The sequence below is a fragment of the Lytechinus pictus genome, chromosome 1 (genome assembly GCF_037042905.1).
Source record: "Lytechinus pictus isolate F3 Inbred chromosome 1, Lp3.0, whole genome shotgun sequence".
Lineage (NCBI taxonomy): Eukaryota > Metazoa > Echinodermata > Echinoidea > Temnopleuroida > Toxopneustidae > Lytechinus > Lytechinus pictus.
The window spans coordinates 30,948,616-30,964,212 of NC_087245.1; the positions used below are offsets into that span (position 1 = coordinate 30,948,616).

The 15,597-nt window shown below is 35.6% G+C and overlaps 1 protein-coding gene across 3 annotated transcripts; it reads left to right on the top strand.

Moving 5' to 3' along the window:
• Window positions 1-388: 388 nt before the first annotated feature.
• On the top strand, window positions 389-14,970 carry LOC129260910 (adenosine deaminase-like). 3 transcript variants are annotated; one of them, XR_010293724.1, is made up of 10 exons: window positions 389-674; window positions 4,570-4,631; window positions 5,656-5,775; window positions 7,037-7,305; window positions 8,024-8,142; window positions 8,992-9,135; window positions 9,700-9,797; window positions 10,386-10,515; window positions 11,864-14,078; window positions 14,606-14,941. XR_010293724.1 is itself a non-coding variant. In XM_054898917.2 (9 exons), exons 1-9 carry the CDS (start codon window positions 450-452, stop codon window positions 11,951-11,953), a joined length of 1,257 nt encoding a protein of 418 aa, XP_054754892.2. In that variant the 5' UTR covers window positions 389-449; the 3' UTR covers window positions 11,954-14,970. The 3 variants fall into 3 exon arrangements, 1 of the variants encoding a protein (XP_054754892.2); XR_010293725.1 differs by having other exon boundaries at window positions 11,864-14,038; window positions 14,606-14,933; XM_054898917.2 differs by having other exon boundaries at window positions 11,864-14,970.
• Window positions 14,971-15,597: the final 627 nt, after the last annotated feature.

Below are 15,597 nucleotides of genomic sequence, written 5' to 3' on the forward strand. Positions count from 1 at the left end.
TTATTATGAATTCCTTTTAGATAGTGTATTCCTGATTTTTCCATATCATCATAATCATCATTATTCTATCCCTCCCTATATCTCCTCCTCTATCCCCATCTCCTCCAACTTTCTATCTATATTGCTCATCCCTCACTCTATATACCCTTCTCATTCCCCTCTCTCTCTCTTCCCCTTCTATATATCTCTCTCCCTCTCTCACACTCACTGATTCTCTTTCGCTCATGAGCTCCCTTCTAATCTTCCTCTCGTTCTATATCCCTGCCCTCTCTATTTATATTCCCGTCCCCAAATCGCCTCCCTTCTTATCCTTCGGAAGAAGACACCACACACACAACATATCATGCAGGAAGCAGTATTGACATGCTTTAACGGAAGATCAATATCCCATTCAATTTGTGTGTTTCCTTTCCGTGTGCGAACACACACACCCACACCCATCCGCCCTTATGCACGCACTCGCAGGTAGCATTCTTACACTCAAGAGACTACTTATAATGGCGGGAGGTATAAATTTCAGAGTAATCATGTCGCCGTTATCGGCTGCGGGCATTTGCTATCGTCGGGAAGGTTTCGTAAGAAACATCATGGACCACATCTGCAGACGACATCATGGGACAAACAATCGAAGAGACGCGGGGACAGATTCCAGTTCACTGCGTTCTTTTCCAAAGGTAAGGACGTTAATTCCAGCGGTCGGTCACAGATCATATGTTTGTATTAAGGATATATACAGATTGCATAATTCTTATTGTCTGAACGCTTTGTTGTTCGAATTCTAGTATGTGCGAGTGGTGCGATATATTCAAAATTAACTAATAGGCCTATACCAGAGAGTTATAGGGATTATACCTCTTTGTATATACCTGTCCAAGGACATCCTCGTGTGAATATATTCTCCAATCTATTACTTAGGGAATATACATTCTATTATTGCTGGTTCCCTTCAGCATAACTTATATTTAATATTATAAGTATCATGTAATGCTTCGCCATTCGCATGTGTGAATATATATGTTACCTGGATTCTGTCTAGCCTTGCTGAGGATCTGTTTAAACAGTGGCCATAAACTTATTGTTATCTGCTGGTACGAATATCAAGTGACCACTTGACCCGACGCACTTAAATCAAACGTCCGCTTTGTCGTCTTATGCTTATTGTGTTTATTGATTTATATTGGGTGGGCCTATATTTTCACAAGTATTTTTCTTTTCCAGTTCAAGACCAATAAATCTGAAAGGCGAATACAAGCCTATATCATATACATGATTGTATACGTGGTTTTGATAAATGACCAAGTAGAAGTTGAACCCCAATATTAAGCTTTAATACTCGGTTATTCTACAAGTCTTATCTCTATCTCAATGACCGCTAAGCTATGTTATTAAATATTACAGGAGGACAAAGTAAAATCGCACCAAAAGAGTGTTACAAGTAACAAGCAAATATGTTGAAATAAAACCACAGGTATTGAACTAAGATACGGATTTAACATCAAAGTTAAATGACTGGTGTAGTTGCTGTTGCTGTGTAGGCCTACAGCATGTAGGTTCATGACAAATCCGATGGATGCATCTATTGTGATAGTATTGCTTGAATCCGAAGAAAATGGCTTTATCAAAATATCTTCCATTTCAATTTATTTCCACAATATAAATCTTATTCCGACAAAAAAGGACAGAATGTGCAGTACAGTGTCCATAATAGCATACATTGCTATGGGAGAAATTTGATTATAGACATCAAAGAATCGTTTAAAGAGAGTGGTATGAGAATGGGAGAGGGGAATAGATAGAGAAAGAAGAAAGTGAGAGAGAGGGAGAGAACTGGTGCTCAATATTTCCATTTGTGAATAATAAGTCACCCGCACGGAAGAAAACACATCACGATTATATTTCGAGTCGAGCGACCATCCATGTGTAATATTATACCCAGAGCACGTTGCTATGGAAACGCAACGTGAAAGAATTCTTGATATTGAAAATTCGAAGTCAGGGGAAAGGCTGAAAAAGGGTCATAAAAATGACTTAATTGTATTCACTTGCCACATAATACTTTCAAATCGTATGTCCGAGATATACTATGGCTCTTTCTTCATGATTCTATAAAGAGTACCTTTATTATTAATTCTTGTATACCTTTTTAAAATAGAAGAGCCATATATTTAAACATAGAGATGTTCATAGCAGGCAAAGGCCTACATTATGCGGTCAAGCAAAAGCCTACATTATGTTGTCAAGCAAACTCTACCCATACACACGAACGGGCTCACAAGTCATATCCCGGCTCACTCATGGAAATAATCAATTTAGTGATTGTCGAAAATATGGACAGCAGTTGGCAGATGGAAGGGGTGCAAGACTCGTCACAGTATATAGTTCTTTACAGGGCGAATGTTTATTATTATATTGTTATATAAATTGAAGTATTTTCGTAAATCTTACATCAGACACTAATACATGTTGATGAAAAGGTTTGATTTTGAATCTGTGACCTACATGATGCAATCAGCTCCACATAGACCTATCATATAAAATAAATTCCACAAAGTCCCATTTTTAAGTCAACATGAATATAAATATTTTTATATAAGATGTGGGTATAAAAACGATGTGTCTGATGACGTATTCACATAAAATCACTTACAATTTTTTTGGGGTGGCATTTTGGGGAATTTATGTCTCACAACATAAATTACGGAGAAGCAGCTCGTATGTGACGTCCCAAAATAAAAATCTTAGAAATTTAATACTCCGCTATTGTTTAACGGAATTCAATCAAACTTGCACCAATATTTTACTCTGTTTCTGCTATCATCAAAACCACCTTATCGTTAGGATGATCTTCCAATTTAAAGCTAAAGATTCCTAAAATGATAATACTCCTTTATGATACATCGTTTGATTATGGTGGTATATGTATAGGTATAGCCAGTGCCCAATACGAGCAGCAGCTGCCGTGACTGAACTGTGACAAGAACTGGAAAACGGGGGCAAAGGAACTGTCACTCTCAATCAACCTTCTTGGCAGTCACCTGAAAGATTACCCTTGCCCCTACGTGGGCAATTGCTTCCCAGACCTTCAACCTCCAGACGCGAGACAGAAAGGCACTGCATCGAATAACGTGACTTACGCCCTTCTGGATGTAACTGAATCTAGGGATGCTTCGTGTGTCATTTCAGGCGCTTCAAACATTTGCCATTAAAAGATGCTACACACATGTTCCGGATTCCATCTTCATAACACGTAGCATCTTAAATGTGTTTAAAGATCTTGTCATCACTGCGTTCGTAAGGGATACAGGCATGAACACATATGCAATTCGACCACAGACGAGTTTCATCTATTAATACATTTGGCTATCAGAGGTCCTTTGCGGCAGAAGATGGGTTTAAGGCCTCCGCATACCTTACGACTAGTCCACGATCCGACTTTTGGAGAAAAATAATCGTATTTTCTGAAAATTTGAAGGAATATAATTTCTTAATTTGAGTTTCAGATTAACTGTAAGAATACTAATATAATTCTTTTTGATGATTGCACAACTTTACTTTGGAATAAAGGCTAAATTGGTTTCGAATCGTAGCCAATTGTGCGACTCCTGTGACGTCATTACGACTAGTTGTCAAATTCTCTTTTATTTTAATAAGGATGGTGGCATAATCATAAATTTGAACATAAGTATTCTTATGAGGATTTAGAACTTAACAGAGTAAGAGTTTCTATGCGTCAATATTGGCATCAAACTTTACTACGTTCTATTCCAAAATCAAATCGCAGACTAATTGTAAGGTGTGTGATGGCCTTTAAATACAACTCTAAAAAAATCAAACGCAATTTGATGTTCAACCAATCAAACGCGTGCATTCGGGACTTGCGCTTGATATTGTTTTTTTTTAGTTGCGTTTAAACACAACTCTTTCTGTAGCAGGCCGCAGAAGATAATTGAGCGTTTTAGCAATCACTTCGCTGACGCTTTCTATAACACTGATAATCTTTTGTCAAAAGCAATTCTTTACAAAACAGCCATTGTCGAAATTCGTTGAATCAAAACAGCAGTGTCGTCCTGGACTCTTTACAAATGACATATTTGCAACTTATTTTTCGTCTGGTCCGAATCATAAGACGATGTGCTGTCCCGGTCCACCGACTTTCGACAATGACCTCTTATATGTCTATGGTGATTTGACGAGCAATATCAATAGTTTCTGAACGTTACAGAAAGCGTCTGCGAAGTGGGTGCTAAAATACGCCATTGCCCAAGTATATCACTCTGCACCTGTGTAGAGTTGCAATCAAACGTCAATCCGACAATCAAATAAAATTTTAATTTCAACCAATCACGAGCGAACACTTGGAACCTTTATTCCATTTGAATTACGACAAAACTCTTCAACCATTATCAACAGTACTTGAGGGCCCTTGGGGCAGGGAGTGATATTTAGAGGCGATTACATAATATATGTTGTTATTTTTATTTCTATATATTTTATTATTCTGATTATCTGTTTTTAATAGTTTTCCACTGACCACTTGACATAAATTAATTTTCTTGATTCCATTTTCAGGTTCAGTTACATATTCATCTGGACGGAGCAGTCAGACACGACACACTATGGAGGGCTGCAAGGTGAGAAACCCTTTTTTTAACTCTTAAAGATTAAGAGATGAGTTTTGTTCAATGGATTTTAATCATATATTCATCATCTTCATCCCTATACAAGGAAGTCATTCGCTATTCTGTTCATTGTTCCTACTCTTCTTTATTTCTCTTGCTTTTACTTTTTTTTACTTTTGCTTTTCACTGTATTGTTGAGTGATATAACGTTAGTGAAATGGTGCTTCAACCGGTTCCATGACATTTGCTCCTGTCTTGTCACCGTTCCAACCAATTATTTTCAGTTGCAGCATCTTTGTATGTGCGTTATGTGCTTATTTTATGTAATCTACTACACTGTATTCATATTATGATACTGTGGACATGCATGTATTGATTAATGAATTAAAAAAACAGACTGTGACTCTCATTCCTATTGAGAAAAATAAGAATCACACAGCCTATTTTATGGGTTTTTATGATGTCCGTGGAGTTGGATTTTATATTGACGTCTCAGACGAAATCTTCGACTTCATAATTCACTGCAAACAAAATAGATATCATGCTTTTGAGTAAGACGGATTAAAATTCGTCGTCTATGATATTTGGATATTACATGTGGTGAATATGATAAATTGTAATAACATAGAATGTAACAAATCATTTTATTTATTCACGCTCACACTATTATAAAGGTACAACATCCACGCACACCCACCCACACACAGTCTCACTCACCCGAGCACACTCACACATTCTCATGAAAAACATAGAAAATATTGGAAGAAGAAATCGATCAAGTCAGCGCTATTACGCTATTGCCGTTTTTCACGTAGACATATTATAAAGCTTTCCTGGAAGCAGATATGTTGGAGTACAAGAAATAAACACTTTTTTTGCATTAAACCGCGATAAATCATCGTTTCACGGTATGATGCAATCATGCAAATGCTTTAAATTGTTATGCCCATTACTGTGACATCATCTTAGAATGCTACATATAGATGCATATCTAAAATACATTTTATTGATCTCCTTTTCTCTCTTTTTTTTCTAGAAAGAAAGGGCTCTGTGGTCCGGCGAATACATTCCATGAGTTTGTAGATTTGGTTCGATGTTCCAAAGGTGACCTAGTCAGCTTCCTCTCATCATTTGATACAATCCTTCCAATCATTGCGTAAGTTCATTAAAAAAAGCCTTCAAAAAACAACTCAACAGTCATAATAACAGTCATAACGTCTTTCCGACGGAGAGGACCACAACATCAATTTTACTCCGATTTTGAATTTACAGTGTCAGTTCAAAACCCATTTGTGTTCTTACAACGCCATTTGGTTTTTATTTTTACACTCTTTGGTGTTATGTTCAATCCCTATACCTGAGGTGTGGTCCTCTCGGGACTAACACCACAGTTTTACTGTGTATACCAATTATCTTAGATGACAATTACAATTAGATTTCTTTTTTAATTTGCCATATCATATAAGTGCCCTGAAATAAATTGTTTAAATCACATATTGGTTTGTAGAAGTTTGTGTTTTTTCCATAAAAAACCCCACAGAACATGATTATACAAAACTGAGTATTAAATACATGTAGATATTGATATTAAATCGGACGATAGCCCAATCCATCAATGATTAAATTACCCTTTCTTATTTGGGTCCTGACACTTTAAATATAATTAGAAGTGGCATATACGCAGCCATGATTTAACAAATATCTACTTACTCTTTAGGAAAATATGTGATTTTGATGAAAAGGAAGACAAATGTGTTTTTATTCAGTTGAATTTCAGGACTGCCGTCTTTTAAAATTTAAAGCCTTTAAACTAAATCACGTTTACAAGTTTTTATTTCCTGATTCGGGTAGATGTATTCTTGCACTTGTGAAGTCAAAAGAACAATTTAACAGCGATTATTTATTTTATCTTGTAGAATGTGAAATGATAGAGAACCATTGTATTTATTTCAAGCTTCATTCCATCAAATCATTATTACCAACCCAATCGATAGTCACAGCTTTTTTTTATTCAGAACCCGTCTCGAATTCAATGATGCGTCAAAATACAGATATGAAACGATACCAGTTCATTAGATGTATTCTCACGAGCATAAAAAATAGATATGAGAATAACTTTTGTACACGAGATCCTTTCCAATTTTAAATTCCGAAAGCCCTTTCCTCCTTCTCTCTCACCCTCTGTCTCTCGCACACCCACACCTACCCACCTCACCTAAACAATCAAGCACTTTTTAAATTTAGTGTACGGTGTATGTACTGTGTATTTACTTTCATTTAGGCATGTTGAAGTCACATTTTTCAGTCATACATTTATAACAATTAAATTGGTATAACGAATAGTCTTGTAACGAAAAAAATGTCTATTTTGATAGTTGTCATACTTGTATTTTTGTCTACCATTTCCCTTCATTCAGCGGGGACCGAGAACTTATCAGCCAAATAGCTTATGAACTCTGTGAGGACCAAGCCAAAGAGGGCGTGGTGTATTTCGAGGCACGGTACTGCCCCCATTACATGTCTTCCTCGTTTTCAACACCAAGTAGCAGAAAGAATTCGGTCGTCAAGGATGACTTCCTGACACCACGTGACGTAGTTATGGCAGTGAATGATGGGATACGAAGAGGATGTAGGGAATTCAATGTCAAAGGTCGCACTTTACTCTGCCTGATAAGACCATGTCCAGGTACAATTGATTTTTCAGTATATTGATTTTATAATTTCAAATAATTATTTCAGATATGAATTACGATTTTAAAAGAAATTAAAATGTTTTAGAATCATATTTATCATAAATCATTAATTTTTTGATTGAATATGTTTTAGCAATTTCTATGTGCTTTGCATTATTATTTTATTCATTCATGGCTAAGGACGAAATACATATATGAACCCACAACCTTAAAATTCAATAACTTCGTTATTTGTCATCAGATTTTGATTATATCCCCGGCGTTTGCTCTGTGAATCTTCAGTTCGTATTTTTCACCTTTGTACCCGGATATTTCACTAGGCGTTCAATTTGATTGATTGATTGATTGATTGCTTTTATCTGCATTCAATGCATCGGATATGAATTTACAAGGTAATATGTACAAATGTAATATATAACAAATTGATAATATAGTTGTAGTATAAGCATTTGATTAATAATATATCAACAAAATGTATTACTCATTAAACTAAGATGACAGTTTTAAAAAATGCAGGAGACCGCCATCGTGAGCGATAAGGCATGATAATGATGGCGGCCTTGTAAAAAGGTAGGCCTCCATGTATTTCTTGATTTTGATAAGCTGAGCTTCAAAACTAAATGAAAAAAATATAGTCACATTACAATCAACATGATCAATCCCCTATGAAAGTTGGCGTTGTTTACTTTCAATTTGTGTCACATTATGCAGAGTTTTCCCATGAAGTGGTTGAACTGAGTCACGAATTCCTCAACGACACGGTCGTCGGAATCGATATGGCCGGAGACGAGGACGCTCCTTGTACTACAGAACATATAGATGCCTTCAAGGTGAGAACTTACTAGCCACCCCCCCCCCTTCCTCCCCTCCCTTTTCACAAAAAATGTTCCCTGCAGTAAACAGCATATAGTTACCTTCAAGGTACCTGCCACCCCCTTCCCCACGAATACTCTAACCTGTACGAAAGGACATAATTATACATGTAGATGCCTTCAAGGTTATATAACTCACCCCCCCCCCCCCGTTTCATGAAGACCCTCCCTTTACTAAACAACATGAATGTCTCCAAGGTTCGAACTTCCCCCCCCCTTCCATCCGCGTGCATGATTCTTCGCTCTCTCTCTCTCTCTCTCTCTCTCTCTCTCGATCTAGCTTTACCTATCTTACTTTAATATCTTCTTATCTCTATCCTCTCGTCTCGATCTTTCTTTTTCTCACTCTCTCTCTCTCTCTCTCCATCTCTCGATCCTTTTCTCCCTCTCCCTTTCGAACTTCTTTTTTTTAATCTCTCTCTCCCTTGCCATCGCACCTACTCTTCATTTTAAAAGCTTCCTAACTTCTTAGTAGACGACATTTGTAATTATGGTAGAAATATTTTTAATGAATATCTTTACTTACACTAAGACTGTGGCGTTGACTGTGGAGCAAGAAGAGGACCACACACAACAGTCATTTTACTGTTGTGTTAAATTAGCGGTGTGATCAACACCTGAGAGTGTTACTTATTACTAAACCTTTGGTAGTTACTTTTACGTAGTTTGGTGTTATGTTCAATCCCTTGGGTGTAATTGTAACACTTCAGGGTATGGTCCTCTCAAGGGACACCAATTGGTGCCACTTTTAAACACCCTTAGATGCACCTTACTATTAGATAATTATCTTATTCATTATTCCTATAGCTAGCTGCTGATTTAGGATTACATCGGACAGTTCATGCCGGTGAACTTGGGCCAGCAGAAAATGTGAGATTTGCAGTAGAGGAGCTGGGAGCGGAACGGATTGGGCATGGCTATCAAATCCATCAGGATCTCGATGTATACAAAGTATGTATGACTGCTATCGATTCCCTCCCATTCTGTAAACCGTTTCTTTTGACACCTTGACACTTCATTCCTTATCCATCAGTCACATTTCCCAAACAGCGGCCGTACTGCGAGCGAAAACCGCCGTTTTAACAGTTGTTGTACCAGCTACATAAACATGATAAAGGTGGTTTGAATAAAACTGAATTAAACGGCTGTTTTCGACTCGCCGGACGGCCGCCGTAGGGGAAATGTGACTGAGGTATTACTGTTTAATTGATTGAATATGTTCCTTCATTTGTCAAACGTTACATTTGTTGAGCGCTTAGAAGGACAGGTAGCAAGCGCAATATAAATAAAATTAAAGTAATGCAGCTCTGTTTCTTTAAGACCACCATTTCAGGTTAAATTCCAGATTCAAAGCACCTCCATTTATAGGGGGTCATTTTATAGCAACTTCACTTTTTTAGGGATAGTTTAAGATTTGGGGGCCGCACACCCCCACCCTTTATAAACTGAGTGCCCCCTCCCCCGGGGGGGTTATCCTCATTATTTATCTTCCCTTTGTTTCTATTCATATTTCAGATGATACGGGACCGCTTAATACACCTTGAATTATGCCCAACCTCGAGTATATACACCGGTGCCTGGATAGGAAGGCTATCGGATCATATTGCTAAAAGGTAAGACTAGATCCAATGACAATCTGGGTTAGTTTTTACTGCTATTCTTTCTACTTAGCCCTCTTAAGACAGCAAACAATAGTCATCGGTATATATATTTTTTTAGTGTTGCAAAAGAAAATTCCCATGTCATCACATGAATCAGATGTAACCGTAAATGGTGGCTCAGTGGTAGAGCACCCTCCTTATGAATGGGGGTCGTTGGACGTGGGTTCACCAAATTTAAAAAAATATTTGTCAGGCGTTTGACGCAATAAAATGGAGAAGGATAATAATAGCACAATGATAAGCAAGGCCCGCTAGGAGAATATTTCTTAGAAGCTGGATTGGCTACACTGGGTAGATAAAAATTATTATTATTATATCATTATTATCACCATTATTATTATCATTATTGTTGTTGTTATTATTATTATCATTATTATTATCATCATTATTATTATTGTTATTATTATTGTTATTATTAGTAGTAGTAGTATCATTATTATCATTATTATTATCATTACTATTATTATCATTATTATTGTTATTATTATTATCATTATCGTTATTATTATCATCATCGTTATTATATTATTCTATTCACAGATTTGAAAAAGATGGATTCAATATAGGTATCAACACAGATGATCCTACCTTACTTTCAAATACGATGGAGTCCGAGTTTGAACTAGCCAAAACATATTTCGATTTCACAGATGGCCAACTGAAAAACATGGTAGGCGAATTTTGATATTCAAATATAACTTTTACCTTACAGGGCCCAATGGGAAATTGCGATGACATAAAATTAACGCATATCGAATGTATCATGAACATTGATGAACATAAAACTTATTTCATCGAATGATAGGACTTACATTGTACCTACCAAACCATTTGGTGTCTGCTGTGGGGGAAATAAATCACGTTATCTATTGTAGATTTTTTCCCATCTAACACAAGGTAGGGTTTCTGCTTTTGACTGATCTTTCATGTTTAGAGCTTTGATCTACAGAGTCACAACGAATGTTATATTACTATCAGGAGTATATAAGCATAATGAAAGTGCATTACACTGTATAATATCGTAAGTAAAGTGGCATTACACTGTTTACAATTTTGGGTGAAATAATTGCACTGTGGACTGTCCTACCAATAATTGCGATTGCAGCAGGTTTTAAAGGGATGCTCCAGGCTGAGAATAATTATATTTAAATAGAGTAAAATTCACAAAGAAAAATGCTGAAAATTTCATCAAAATCAGATAACAAATAATGCTGTTATTTAATTTCAAAGATTTGCATTATTCCGGTGAATCAGTTCTAGGCATGTCTTCGTGAATATTAATTAGGTGTGCTGATGATGTTACGTCCCCACGTTCCCTTTTCTTTTGATATTACATGTAATCATAATTGTTTCACTTTTCATACATGTGTTAATAATGTGTCTCCATTATGATGAAATAAGTTGCAGCAATAAATAACTGATGCACTTAATCAGTTGTTAATCCAATTCTTTTAGTTCTTGGTAGAATTTTTTTTTTAATAAACCTATTTTCATATAGATATGACATCATCAGACCACCTAATGAACATCATGAAGACATGCCTAGAACTGTTTCACCGGAATAATGCAAATCTTTAAAATTCATTAACTTTGTTATTTGTCATCTGATTTTTTATCAAATTTCCAGCATTTTGCTTTGTGAATCTTACTCTATTTATTGAAATATGGATATATTTAGCCTGGGGCACCCCTTTAAATAGCCACCCGATATGATTCAAACGTCGATGTGATTATTAGAAAATGTTGCTTGGCCAGGTTGTTCCCCAGGGAGTGGAGATGGTGCGCGTTATACGGGGAACATCGATGGATCCAATGGACTCGGGTAATGATAATTACAAGCAAAGTGCTAGTAAACGAAAGTAGTAAGCGCTTTATTATTACAAATATTTGAATGTATCTATTTATTAGGAAAGTGGGTCGCAAGATAGAATTCATGCAAATAAAGTTTGTGCATGACAATAAATTAATTCATTTCAATAAATAATCCTTCCTTCACATTTCCTTCTTGTTCATTTCAGACAATGGATGCAGCTCGAGCATCCTTTTTACCAGAGAGCGAAAAGACACATCTCATTCAAGAACTCCAGACCAAGTTTGATGCATTATGATGTTGCGATTTAGGCATAGTTTATTTGTTTGAAATGCAAGTAATAAGTATAGTCTTCAAACACAGAAATTTAGTAATAACGAGAACAGCAAGAAAATTAATATTTCAGCAAAAATTGGTATATAAATAGTACATGATTTTTTATCGAATAAGAGCGAGTTTAATACTGCAAATACTCTCCCAAAATTCCTAATATAACTATTTTTATAATTTTGACGAGTTCTTATTACTGAGTTCAGTTTGACAGATACGAGAAATTGAAGGATAGTTTTGCGTGTAAGATCAGCTGCTCAGCTTATGTAGGTTCGGGATAATCATTTAAAGCAGGGTTCCGTTATGGTAACAAATGCAGAATTTCTATGACAAGTTTAAAATCAACCAATCAAATTGAAGGATTTCAGTAGCTTTTAACTGTATTTGCAAATTTGTTATTGTAACAGGTTTTATGAAACGGGGCCTTGGGGAGCGTTTCATGAAAGGACTTGTCGGACGTTTTATCCGACAAGTCCCATTTCATCCGACAGTTACCATAGTAACAGTACCTCTCAGCCAATCAACATCAGAGAAAGATGTCAGATCTGACAACTTGTCGGATGAAAATGTTGATGAAACACTCCCCAGGTGTGTGTTTCATAAAGCTAGTCGTAAAGTTACGCACGACTGGAACATGTTCTTATAGTGGCCAAGTCAGTTTAACGGCGATATATCATTTAGCACAAGAAAGGATCATTAGTCGTGCAGAAAGTCATTCGTAACTTACAAACCGCTTAATGGAACATCCACTAAGATAGATTATATATCTCTGTCGAAAATGTGTATTATATCAATTTTGAACGACTTGGACACGGTGCGATGAAATTTTCGAAGTGGGCAGGCTTGCCAATTGCAATAAAAAAATAGTATTACATCCTTTATCTCATTATCCTTTAAAAAATTAATTATTGTTTTCGGAGTATAAACGATAAAGCCATTAATAAGTGTCAGTGAAATATTCCGAAAGAAAATAAAAACGAGCCTTTAAAAAGGGAGGGAGAGCGGCAAGCTTATAATTCAATCATTTTCTTATGAATGCTTTAACTAAGTAAACCACAATCATACTCGATATCTTATATGGAAATAAATCGTTTAGATTGATATCAGAGAAGGTACCTCATGTGACCTTACAAGGAAGCCTTTAATTATTAACAAAATATATATGAAGTGTCATAGTAATCTATTTAAATCCAAACTTTGAATTCATTACATTTGAATTTAAAGCCTGCTTAAAGTAAGAATCCATAGTGAGATTTACATTCTAACATTCCAACCTAAAAAAAAGTTAATATAATGTCATGTTATTTTTCTCTTTGTATTTTTTTGGGATGGTTTTATCATATTTAGCGCCCATTCGATTTAATTCATATTAAAAGACGTTTCAACATTTGATTACATCTCAAAAAAGCATAACCTGAAATATCTCGTCAAAGTCCATGCTTAAGAAGTAATTGGGGTTTTTTTACGCTTTGATTTTAAATGTTACAATTTGATGATAAAAGATCCCGTCTTTTACATGGCATGCTATATAGCTGAGCATTAGACTTGACCACTTTAGCTTTACCCGAATTTAATCTAGGCTTTAATCTTAAAAGTATGGGAGCTTGTACAAATTCATAAAACATATTCAAACAATCAATCAAATTCTTCTGGAAAAAAAAAATCCTTATCTACTTTTTAATTTACAGTTTATCAAAATTGAATTATCCGCACTGTCGCATAAAGAAAATTATTAGTTCAAAGTTCTCTGCTGATGCAAACACTCTCTCTCTATGATGAGAAAAATGTACGGGTATTGATGTACATATTTATTATCGAATAATCTAATTTGGGATCAGTGACAAACTGAGATAAGATTTTTTCTTATCTCAGTGACAAACTGAGATAAGATTAATACTGGCAATCGATTGTAATTGTCTGTACATGGTTTGCAATAGGATTACAATTAATATGATTGATTGTACAAACAAGTGTGTCTTTTTGGCACAGTGCCCAGGAGGACAGTTTCTCATAAAGCTGTGCGTGAAATTACGTATAGCTTCCCGAATATGCAGTTCATTTTTCTTTAAAGGACAAGTCCACCCCAACAAAAAGTTGATTTGAATAAAAAGAGAAAAATCAAGCAAGCATAACATTGAAAATTTCGTCAAAATCGGATGTAAAATAAAAAAAGTTATGACATTTTGAAATTTCGCTTAATTTCACACAACAGTTAATATGCACATCCTGGTCGGTATGCAAATGAGGAGACTGATGACATCTTCCACTCACTATTTCTTTTGTATTTTATTATATGAAATATTAAATATTCTAATTTTCTCCTCATTGTCAAGTGAAACAACAATAATTCCTCCCTGAACATGTGGAATAAGCATTGTTTAATACTATATGGTTCAGTCAAGTTGGTCCATATTGTCAAATTTGTAAAAAATGAAATATTGTATAATTCAAATAATAAAAAACAAAATAAATAGTGAGTGAGGGACATCATCGACTGTCTCATTTGCATGTCACTGAATTGTGCATATCACTGTTTTTTTGAAAAATAAGCGAAACTTTAAAATGTCATAACTTTCTTATTTTACATCCGATTTTGATGAAGTTTTCAGCGTTATGCTAGTTTGATTTTTCTCTATTTATTAAAATCAACGTTTCCCTGTGGTGGACTTGACCTTTAAGATAAATCGTTTGTAAGGCGGAGTGAGTACGGAAAAAATTAGTTAGATTACATAATCATGTTTCTATGCATTCCACAAAATAGACATTTATTCATGGTTTTATCGAATGACATTGCACATTTGTTTATATATTATATTTGCAATATTTATGCATCGCACAATCTTTTTTTATTTACAATATTTCATGCAAGTAGAAGGGTTTTTATCACACCAATTCTTCCACAGAAAAAATATCTTGAATATATCAAATAAACATGATAAATGTAAAGCAAATTGAGAATACGCCTATAAAATCATTTTGATTAATTGCTTGCATGTCTTTTTCTGAGTAGAGCGTGATGAGATATGGATTATTAAAAGAAAAATGTGGTAAAGTGTGTTATTTAAAGTAGCGGCGCGCCGCGGCGGGGCCAGGAACATCCAAGTGTAGGTAAGTTGAGGCAGCGCGCCGGGGCGGGGCGATGCGGCCATGGGCGGAAATCTGTCCCCGAAGGTAGGGGGGACCAGAGGCTGGAAACTTTGACAAGCAAAAAAAAAAAAAGGTTATCACCCAAAATTTAAGGTCATTTTAACCCCCCCCCCCAAAAAAAAAAAGGTTTTAGTAAAAAATACACGTATTATTTCAATTGTGAATGATGTATTTTTCTCCATCATAAAAGACCAAACATAGTAGGGGACATTTGATATTGTGCCCCCCTACTATTTTTGATAGGGGGACGCGTCCCCCTGTCCCCCCTGGGATTTCCGTCCATGGATGCGGCAGGTCATATTTCAAAGTGGTAGGACCTTTTTTCAAGCTGCACTTGCAAATCTTCAAAACTTACCAGAAGATTAAATTTTGTTAGGATAAAAGAATGATCACTACGTATGGAACTCTGGAATACGTGATATAACAATTCAGAATCGACCTTAGTAGTTTCAGGGGTACTCATTT

What these genes read in the sequence shown, in the direction of transcription:
- LOC129260910 (XM_054898917.2), top strand. Translation starts at nt 450, where the DNA reads ATGCACGCACTCGCAGGTAGCATTCTTACACTCAAGAGACTACTTATA. An exon ending in TCGGATCATATTGCTAAAAG is followed by an intron (nt 9,798 to 10,385) that starts GTAAGACTAGAT and finishes TTCTATTCACAG; the next exon opens with ATTTGAAAAAGATGGATTCA. An exon ending in ATGGCCAACTGAAAAACATG is followed by an intron (nt 10,516 to 11,863) that starts GTAGGCGAATTT and finishes TGTTCATTTCAG; the next exon opens with ACAATGGATGCAGCTCGAGC.